Raw genomic sequence first — 11,611 nt, forward strand, 5'->3', positions numbered from 1 at the left:
AGTATCCTATGTATAATTATTTATATTAATTTAACACATGTATACACTACAAGAAAAAGGAGTTTTTGTGACGACTTTTTGTCATCGCAAAAACTCCAGTGTTGTCGCAAATAATAGTTTTCGCGACGACATGTATAATTATTTATATTAATTTAACACATGTATACACTACAAGAAAAACTTTTTTTGCGACGCCACCGTGTCTTTGCGACGACATATTTTTTTTGCGACGACAAGCGTCGCAAATACGCCGTTATGAAATTCTCGTGATATAATATTTTTTACGACGACAAGTTTCAAAATGTCGTCGCAAATATTCTTCCTTTTTTGCGACGACACGTATAAAAAAGTCATTGCAAAAAACTGAAATAAATTTTTTTTTTCAATTTTTTTAAAAATGGTAATTAATTAATTTTTAATAATTTTAATTAAACGTTATTATGTTACATACTGAATATAATTTATTAAGATACATTAAAAGTGAAATATAAATTAATATTAAAAATAGTAAATCTAAATAAATTTATAAAATATATTATGAATACTACATGAAGTGCATATATAATGTTCAAAAAAATATAAAAGTCTAAATAAAGTGAAAAATAAAATAGAACATATAACGAAACTATTCATCTAAGTTTGCAGCATCGCCAACAGCTGAATCATCATCAGGACTGTCATCATCTGAAGGAGGCAGATGAGCGTCTAGGTCAACTGGTTCTGGACGAGCAATCGTAGGTAATTGGATGTTAGGCTGCAATTTAGACACCCACTCTAACATCTTCACCTGATTGTCATAAATCTTCATTTGTTCCCGGTATGATTTCTTTAAATAACGATCCATACGTGAGTTAGATTGAGCCGATGATGTTGCATCCGAGATTGAACCAGCAGATGAAGGAGAAGCCCCGGAGTAATGCTTTTGGGAAAGCGTCGGACCCACTCCTATCTTATGTCCTCTACGCATGCCAAGAACTTGCTTCAAAACCCCATACTCGTCAAGGGGGGGTCTAGTCGAGCTTGCAGTAGTCTGTGTTCTCTGCATTTGTCTCTCCTCCTCCAGGGTGTTCTACATAATAAGACATTATAATTATTTTTACGTGTTATAAAACCACTATTTCAGTATAAAAAAATGTAATATGAAAAGTAAAAATACTTACGAAAGTCTGTTCCGCATGGGTATTAACCCAAGAGTCCCTGCGGCGATGCATGTCTGCCCAATTGTCTATAGCAGACATTGGCTCTTGGGTCTCCGTACTGGCCTGTCAAATAAATTACATTTATTAAAATTCTTAAATTCTAACTAAATTTCGGCAGCATAACAACTTATTTTTCATATGATCCAAAAATCCAAACCTGTAAAAAAACAACTTTAAAAGATTTTGGCACACCATAACTGCAAGATGTGTCACCCAGAACAAGAATCACAAACATATAAATACGATAATGAAGTCAAAAAATAAGTACTAACCTGCTTATTGCGATGCTGAGAGTACGATAACCGACCCTGTAAGCTTGGATACTTTTGGTTGCTGCGATTAGTTTTATTTGTCTCTGATATTTTCTGTTTATGATTAACTATAATAAGTAATAGTTACTTGAAATTATGTATAAAAAATCATCAAGTTCTAACAAATCTATAATTACTTGAAATTTGTCGCTGGAGAACCTATCGCAATAACGATCCCAATGAACTTGATTTCTCATGTTACTCGGGAGACTTTCTCTACCATAGCGTTTGTAGTGGCGGTGCAGGGAACTTTTTTAGTCCTTGTAGCACTTTGCTGCCTCCCTAGCAACAACGGACCTCAGAATGCCGTTCTTGTAGTTATAGTCCACGTTAAACCAGTCCTTGCAAAACAGTTTCACATCGTTAAAATGCATTGTTAACTATAGTATAAACTATACAAATTATTGCATAAAATAAATACCAGCATCCGGTCCTGAATTGTCCTATTGTCCATGTCGCTAATGTCCTTCCAAGCATCGTGGAAGGGCTCGCATATGTCCCTGGTACGAATACCAACCGCACTATTAAACCAGACACCATATTTACCAAGTGCCTTCCAAGTACCTCCCGCCTCATCAAATTCTACTGTGATTTTCCCATCTTGAAGGACCTTTTAGGCGATTTCATAACCTTTTGCCCCACCTCGCTCTCTACGTTGTCGAGGTTCAGGTGCTGTAAGCACATGAAAGTATTTCAAATCAACATGTACGACTACATTTAATTACTATATGATAGAACGAGAAACCACAGCCAGAATAACATACCAGACTCACAGTATGTGGGGACTTTGCAAGGACCGGGAGGAGGCTGCGCTCCCCCTGAAGAGCCAGCGCAAGTCGCTACCCTACCAACCATCAATGTATGTGAACAAATTCATATTAATAACAATATTTATAAATTCAAATAAGATCATAATATTAAAATGAAATCTGAGAAAAATGACAAAGATTACTATTCTGTAGTTCTATTCATCGTTGCTGCTACATTGTTGATTGTCTCCATCATCATTTATGTCATCATCGTCTTCAGATTCGATGACTTCCTCTTCAACGTACTCCTATAAAGTTTCATTGTCTTCGTCATTAATAAAATCATCAACTACGAGAGACTTATCTTTCATAATTGCATGAACATCGGAAGTGACGACATTAGACGATCCATCATCTCGATTCAATACAAATGAGTCAATCTCTGGTAGTTCCACTACTAACTCAATATTTGTAGACTCTGTATCCTGGACTATCACCACGTCATCAATGTCAGTTTCTGGAATGTCCCAAATATGTCGATGTCTAAAGTGTTCTACAACCTTCCAGTTTGGACCGTTAAATAAATCGTCTACGTAAAAAACTTGCTCTGCTTGAGATGCAAGTATGAAAGGTTCATTTTCATACCACGTGTCTTTAACAAAAACACTTATTCTATTTTTGTAGTGTTGAATCCTTTTCTTCCCCGAACGAGTGTCAAACCACAGACATTTAAAAAGCATAACATAATTGTCATTCAAGTAGCACAGTTCATAAATATCCTCCAAAACTCCATAAAACATTTGGTTATCAGGTCCGCGAACACAAACACCACTATTTTGAGTACTTCGATTCATATCCCGATTGCATGTTAGAAACTTGACACCGTTGACCACACAACCAGGATAACTTCGACATGAGAAGCTTGAACCACTTGAAAGCGAAAGTATTTGATTAGAGATTTGCAGGAGAGAGAGAGAGAGAGCGTTGAGAGAAAATGAAGAAGAAGAAGAAGGGGATATTAGGTCAGAGTTATTTGCGACCACATATTCGTCGTAAATAAATTTAAAATGTCGTCGCTAATAATAAAATTCGTCGCAAATTAATAAAATGTCTTCGCAAATACTAAAATATTTGCGACGATATTTTCTCGCCGCAAATATTTTAAAGTCGTTGCAACTAATGCTTTTTTCCCGCGCCTACTTTATCGTCAAATAAGATTATTTGCGATGACAATAAAAAAATGTCGTCGCAAATAAGGTAAAACTATTTGTGACGATGAATGTCGTTGCAAATAGTCATGACTTGTCGTCGCAAAAAAACGGATTACCTTGGCGCCAATAATCTGCGTCATTGAAAATTGCGCGCCAACATTTTTTGTAACGATAATGAAATTATTAGCGACGACATTGTTATTTTATTTAACGGTAGGTATTTGCGACGACATGTCGTCGCAAATAGTGTATTATTTACAACGACAAATGTCGTCGCAAAAAATGTCATCGTAAATGGGCTTAATTGTTGTAGTGATAATATTTTTGTGAATTACTAATTGTAATACAATAATAATGTACAAGGCTATACAAATAAAACACTAGGAGGCACTGCTATCAAACATGAGTGTCGAAGCTCTTATTATGATATAATTATCCAACCTCAACTACATCCTTTATTGAGGCGCAAAATTAGTAATATATACTCTTTTTCATAACTAAAATCTTCTAGCAAGGTTTCTTTTTCTTTTTCTTTTTTTTTTTTTCAGAAAAAAGACTTAGAGATGTCTACGAATGAGAATTTGAACTAAATTAAATATCAACGTTCTAGACAGAGCGATGTGGAATTATTACTATGCTAATTAAGCTTCTGAAAGCAACTTGTTGCTTACTATACAAATTGATTATTTTTTATATCCTTTTGTATCAAACGTTTTTAGGAATTAATACCTCCCTACTAGCACATGATATTAATCAATCATTTCTAGGCCTTATTATATATTTTAATCTTACTGTACGGAGCCTACGAGTGCCAAGTATGTTTTCCGGTGAATCATCACTATCATCATATTTAATTTTAAAAATAAAATAGCATGAAAAACATGCAGCTACAAAAGAAGGGATGTGTATTAGTTAATTGATTGAGGCCTCATTCAGTTTGCTTATTCAAATTTTTAATTCGAGTTGAGATGTGATTTTATGTTAAAACTTTTAACTGTAGTAAAAAAATTAGATGTGACTTTTTGTAATAACTTTTAACTGTAGTAAAACTTGAATTGAAAACTCGAATCGTTCGTAGTTATTATAATTAATCATTTTTAGGCCTTATTATATATTTTAATCTTACCGTGCGGATCCCACATCGGTCAAATATAGCGTGCAAAGAGAAAAAGTGAAATAAACCTCTTATACTGAAATTTTGTGATGGCTTTACTATCTCTTTTCTTGGTTTTCTCTATTCTGGCCCCATATATAACCAGAAGGTGTACGATTTTCCACATTACGACTTTCACGTCGTATTTATATTCTTTCGATATGTATCATAAATGATCTATAATAACATGCAGGTAGAGGTATCAAAATTACAAGAGATTTAATTATAAGAATGAAATTACTATAGTACTCCTCTAATTTAATTTGATTTTAATCACCATTATTAACAAGTTCCGTTTTAGTTTTACCATGTGTTATGAAAGTTGTTTTTTTTCTTTTTTTTTTCATGACGAGTATTCTTTTTCTTACAAATAAAATAAAGAGTGAGATTGACTTGAGTCTTGACCTTGAAACAAGAAATATTGAATAGAATAATATTGCTAATTTATTTTGCTCTATCAAGTTAAATGTATACTTGATAGAATACAGTAACAAACCATTGTTTACATAAACTACATATTGCACACATATATGGATAGATGATCACAAGTTGCTAACGTCCGGCCGGTGCAAGTCGACGAGCTTCTAGGGCCCACCAGGGGAAAAGCCAGTTTATCATTGTCAAATCCCAAGCTAGCTCTAATTGTCCATCACTTATTCATATTGAAAATAACATTATAGTAATGGTAATTAATTACGACTTAAACAGCATAATAAAGCTTTATTATTTGGCAATGCTCAGAGCTCTATTAGTGCCAACCAAGACAACTAATTATAAAAAGTAGGTCTCATCTATTGGCCTCATGTTGAGAGTCATCTGGCTAATTTAAAATTAGTTGTGCTGTTTAGTATGGTAGTGTCCCAAGTATTTTTTTTATTTATATATATTATTATTTTACGGAAAAACTTCGATGAGAGATTTAACACCCAAAATAGGAGTTATCTTATAAGTGCTAAACCCTGCATCCAAAAATAGCTTAGCCCACTCTGTCTCTTTCCTCTCTCGGCCACGAACTAACACCATCATCAACATATCAAAGAAGAGTTGAGTTTCATACGACTGATGATCATGATCATGAGCATGATTGTCATAACCAATGTCCTTGTTGTTTTGGTCCTCCACAATGACAATGTCTACTAAAATCACTTTTCCTTTTTCGTTGCCTTTGCATGTAATTGCCACTTTGCATCGCTCCAGTAATTTTACACAGTCTTCATCACTCCAGTCATGCAATATCCACTGTTTTGTTAAACAAACAATCGGATTAATATTATTTTGTGGTTGTAAATAAAACCACATAACTACATGAGTATTTAGATGTAGTACCAAACAAGGCTTTCATATAATTATACTTATTTATAGGACTCTTAAAAACACATCTATATAATTTCAATGCTTGAAAATCCAACAAATTCAGTTGGCCAGCCCTAGCCCAGGGTTTATTTGTTGTTAGGTAGTTTTAGAATTATGATTCTTGCTTTTAAAGTAACTAAGCGTCATATATTAATTAATAGAGAGTGAAATACACAACATGAGACCCAAATATAGAGCGTACTTTATATATATATATATGTATGTATATATTGAAGTGAGAGGCTACTTATTTATATTGGTGATGTTGCTCAACTCCTATGTGAACCTAAGCAATTTTCAGACACAAGAACAATTAATTATCGTCTTAAAAGCCTAATATTAATTGTTGTATATATGAATTTTAACTACTACGTGTGTATATATATATATATATATATATATTTCTTACCTTCATGAAAATTGCATCTGCTGGAGGAATTTTATCAAACATGTCCCCGCCAACAAATTTCAAGTTCTTACTTCCCTGCAAATCAGCAATAACATGAGGTAGATCAAACACAGTGCATGCTACATGAGGAAATGCATCTGCAATGGCCTTGGCCACCGTCCCAGTGCCTCCCGCAAGATCAACCAAGGATTCCAATCCCTCGAACACGGATTTGCACTTATCGATCACCACGCTCGTGACCAATCGCGCGTCACTAGCCATGGCCTCATTGAACAAATTTCCCAGCCTGGGATCATGTCATTGTAGTCCCAAAATTCCATCCCATGTGTTGTGGCAAATGGAGTAGGATCATCACTTTGGAGCCAAGTGCTAATAGAATGCCAAGGCTTAGTCATAATAGGGTCAAGCATAGACAACAAGAAGGGTGTGACACTCAAGGGATTGTCCCTAAGAAGTAATTTGGAAGCATTTGTGAGGACATAACCTTCTTCTAATAGGTCGGTTTTCCCAACGACGACTTCTTGGAGAGCAAAAAAGCCGGAGTTGACTAAGATGCGCATGAGACGGTAGATCAAATGAGAATCAGGCTTTTTGTTTTGGTGGATTGGGAAGGCCGATATGAGTTGGGAAAGAGTCATGGGCTTGCCATGACTATAAATAGCATCTGGTATACCTAATTGAATGGCACATTTGAGGGACATGGAGTTTATGAAGTTGAAGATGTAGTTCCAAATGTGGGCTTGAGATTTAACTAGCTCAATGGCATTATTTCAAGATCATGCCCAGAGTTTCTCACTACTTTCTCCATGTTATTGTTGGTGTTCTTTGGTATTATTTTGAGTTATGTATATCTTGAGCACTGAATATGTAATGTAAATATATAGAGAGAGATTTTCATGTGTGATGACATTGAGCTAGGCAACCCTTCTTGCCCTGATATATATATATTTTTTTGATGAAGAAGGGCCTAGGTACATGTTTCACGTTATAAATGTTAGTGATTAAAATATTGAACTCTACAAGTTCGATAGAGACCATAATCTTAGCAACCTACCAAAAATCAACTGAATCTTTGAAAAAGAAAAATCAACTGGCAATAGTACAGATTATGTCATAAAGAATACAATTACCAACCTACCAAATTTCATAGTTTTCTATATATATTTTGTATAACGCTGCATATTTAACACATGTATAAATTTTTTTTTTTTGAAATGAACACAAGTATAATTTAACACATATATAGGAATTATTAGTAATTATTAATCTGTGTGGGTCTTATCATATAACCCAATATCTTTTAATATTTAAGGCTGAGAAGTAACACCTCTTTTCATAACTATTGGAGATTTAAACTGAATTAAATATCAACATGTAGGTGTGGAATTACTACTATCTACAAGTTGATTTTTTTAAAAGAATAATACCTCAATTCAGGCTCATATTATTAATGGAGAGAAAAAATATGCATTACAACCGCCACAACAATCAAGTGAATCTGTAGAAAAAAAAAAAACCAATATAATTCCTATACACATAAAATTCTAAAGAAGCAGAACAATGAGACCACTACATCCTGTTACAATTAATAATTTTGAGATTCGTAAACTTATCAACAGATCAATTAGCTTCGCAAAACACATGAGAAAAATGAAAATTCATCCTCCTAGGCAAAGAAAGAACCCTGCTCTAGTCACAATTTTGTTCTAACCATTCTCATACGCAATGGAAATGACATTAATAACAGTCCACATTTCAACTTCAAAAGCAAAACTGTAACGACCCGGAAAATTTTAGGTCTAATCTAGATAGTCCGACATTTGACCATAATTCTTTCCGGAATAGAAAGTAGTAGAATTTTAGCTTGATCAAGGAAATATTATGTAGAAACTTTATGTATGGGATAAAATTTCCCGAAAAGTGTAAAGTTATAATACGAATATTTTTACAGAGAAAATTCATAAATATTAGTTATGAATAGTGAAATATCAGTTAAAAGTTAGAAATTTTAGTGGGTATATTTTAGTTATAAAAAACTGAAATATTAGATATGCGACCAAATGACAAGTTAGAAAAAGAGTAGAAATATTAGAAGTAAGAAAAATAGTAATAGTTCCTGAAACATGATTTTTCCGAGTCAGTTAAAGCGGGAAACAACTTAAAAACCAGTACCGCAAGGATAAGTGTTTCCAGAATTTCTGATTCAATTAAAATGAAAATTTCAGAAAAAGAAATTGACTAAAGAGATACCAAAGAGAATTGGGTTGAACATGAGAAGTTTGACCCAGGGTACTCGACAGTCCAGAAAAACAGTGTAAAACCTATACCGAGTGTGAGATTATCGGTACAGGAAAGAGACTCATTTTGAAAAATGGAAAGTTAGGTCTCGACAAGAAAAATGTGAGGAACTTAGAACCACTCAAATTAAGTGTTAAACTTAAGTGGAATTAGAAAAATTAAATTGTGGAAATTAAAGTAATTTCTTTAATTTAGAAAGTAATATGAGATATTATTAGAAATATTATTAAAATATTCAATTAGTCTTAAAAAGGCCTAAAAAGGAAATTAGAAGCCAAATACTCTATTTTCCTAAGTGTGGCCGACCAAGAGAGAAAAGAGAGAGAACCAAGGGGAAATCAAGGGAATCAACTGTTTTCACTGAAATTTCTTCCGTTCAGTCTGGTAGAAACGTAACCCGAGGTGTTCTAGCGGAAAATCTCAAATTCTAGAGGTAAGATTTTAGATTTTTCATGAGAAATTCTATGATTTTCATTATGGATGAATAGTAACTCATCTTGAAAAAATTCCGTAAAACTAAAAATCAAAACTGACGTTTTGTAGGGGACTGTGATAGGAGTCTAATGGTGTAAGTTTTAAAACGATTGAACGAAATTTTTTGGATTTACACTAAAAAAATCCAAAACCCTAGAAAATGGTGAACATGTGTTTTTGTTCAATTTTATGTTGGAATTGGTGTTCAGGAATGTGAATCTTGACTCTAGGTACCGAAATCGGAAGTTAGAGCAAGTTCAGGAAACGAGAAAAACAAGGCAAAACTCTGTCGAAATTTTCTAAAACCTAGTTAGTAAGAAATGAGTTAGGAATTCGACTCTTGAGAATGAATAACAGTTTTAAGGCTCGAAAATGAATAGATGGAGGTTCAGAAACCGAGACACACAGATTTGTGAAAATTGCCTCCTAAGCTAGAAATTCGGCTTAGAGGAAAAAGGTTCAGACACGAGTTTGAAATTAGATTTAAAAATCTAAGTATGAAGAATTTTGATTTGGAATAGGAAGTTAATGCCTATTTCCATGAAACAGGTTTTGGCACGAGAGCTGAAGCAACAAGAAAGAACTTCCAACAAGCAGGAATCCTAGCGGATTATTTCTAAGTATAGACATATATGTTTGTCTGGACTCGAGTAAACCGAAATTAGACTTAGAATTATGAATTTGCTTATATTCCTAAGTCGATGTGATATTAAATATTTGGAGGGCTTAGTGCCCTAGATTGCAGAAGGGCGACATGTGGTTACCCTAATGCTCAGTTTAAGGTATGCATGAAGTATTATGCATTTTATGTTAGCATGTGCACATAGGGAAAAAAAAAACATTGCATATCATTCAGTGAAGTTTTTAACACTTTGAAATGCAAACCCAAAGTTCAGTAATGTAAAGAGACTGACGGGTCGTCGGCCTCCCAAGGGAGGAAATCTCAAAGAGTAGAGATTCTGACTAGACCAGACAGTAAGTAGGGGCCCAGGCTCACAGTAGTAAGAACATAAAGACAGAAAGCAGTTTAAAGCATGTTGCACATGACCATATTTGCATCATAACTCATAATGTAGTTTTACTAGTTTATGATGTGTGCATGTTTATATTTGCTGAGCGTTAACTCATCAATTTACTCGTGTGTAAGTAACCCAGGTAAATAGCCAGTTATACTGTAATGCTGCTTGATGGACTAGCCGATGCAAAGTGGCAGATATGTCATGGGAACACGGGGGTGGTGTCTACTACGCCCGCTTAGGAAAATTCTGCTGTAGAGTAATGTAATATAGAACACCAGTATGTTTATTCAGTTTTAAGAAAGAGACGCTACAGTCATTGTCTTAGTAAAGAACAACGGACTGTAATAAGTAAGACAAGTTTTCAGGGACTAGTTCCATATCTGGATTCTTAAAGTATTAGTAAGATATACTATTAGTATAACAACATAACATGCTAGAAACATGTTAAGAACCTGAGAGTTAAAGTAAAGAAAGAAAAAAAAATAAAGAGACGATAGTCTAGTAATAAGTAATGGATTAGACTATAACTCGGCCTATTAGTCGTAGTGTAAGGTTGGCGACCCGCCCCTAGGGCGGGAGGCGTCACAAAAACCTTCTCAAAGAAAAACACTAAAAAACAAAGCTCCTAGCATTCCTAAAAATTTGACCACAAGCAATCAAGTCAGGGGCTTCTCTCACCGAACTATCAGTGTTTACCTTCACTCATCCAGATGGAGGAGAAATCTAATAAATTGGAAAAATCTTAGGACTTCGAGGCAAAAACTGAGAAACATGTAATTTCTTGAAGATATTAATCTCGGAAACAAAATTATAAGACCCAAGTTGAAAAACTTGAACTGCCGGAGATAACCAAGAATTTAAGTGCAGGCTGCCAACGCATTCACACTAGCCCCTTCAAACCGCACCTAATTCCTAAGATCCCAAACAAACCAACAACTAGCCATAAAAGTAAGGATCAACTACTCAGCCTTTCCACAAAGACTACAAGTTGAAACAAATTGCGTACCAAAAGTCTTTAGAATGAGATCCACGTGAAGCTTCTCACACAACAACTTCCAAACAAGAAAGGAAAAACGAGGGGAAATATGTTGTGCCCAAATTTTACTACCCCAACCAATATTAGGAGCAACTTTAACACGAGAAATCTCATACACCTCATACGTACACATCTTCTCCGGACCTAACTTTGGTGTACGTACAAGTGTTTTCAACTTGTGTGGGTCATTAACTCAATTTTAGTCAAACGGAGATTACCAGTTCCGGAGGGACCAACCATTGTACTTCTAGGGGAGGGACTAACATAGCGGAAGGTGCCTTGTACCCCCCAAAAAAGAAAAAAAAAAACTCAATTTTATCCTAATTAACATATAGTATAGGAATGTAAGTGCTAAGTAATTTATGATCAAAACAAATGATGAAAGAAAACTGCTCAGAA

General features: G+C 34.5%; 1 protein-coding gene across 1 annotated transcript; it reads right to left on the reverse strand.

Annotated features, from left to right (window-relative positions):
• Nucleotides 1–5,517: 5,517 nt before the first annotated feature.
• LOC21392270 (probable O-methyltransferase 3) lies at nucleotides 5,518–7,193 on the reverse strand. The gene is given in 4 exon segments (XM_024166232.1): nucleotides 5,518–5,862; nucleotides 6,386–6,681; nucleotides 6,684–7,140; nucleotides 7,185–7,193. Coding segments are annotated over 4 exon segments (1,107 nt in total).
• Nucleotides 7,194–11,611: the final 4,418 nt, after the last annotated feature.

The sequence above is a fragment of the Morus notabilis genome, unplaced genomic scaffold, assembly GCF_000414095.1.
Source record: "Morus notabilis unplaced genomic scaffold, ASM41409v2 Scaffold140, whole genome shotgun sequence".
Taxonomy (NCBI): Eukaryota; Viridiplantae; Streptophyta; class Magnoliopsida; order Rosales; family Moraceae; genus Morus; species Morus notabilis.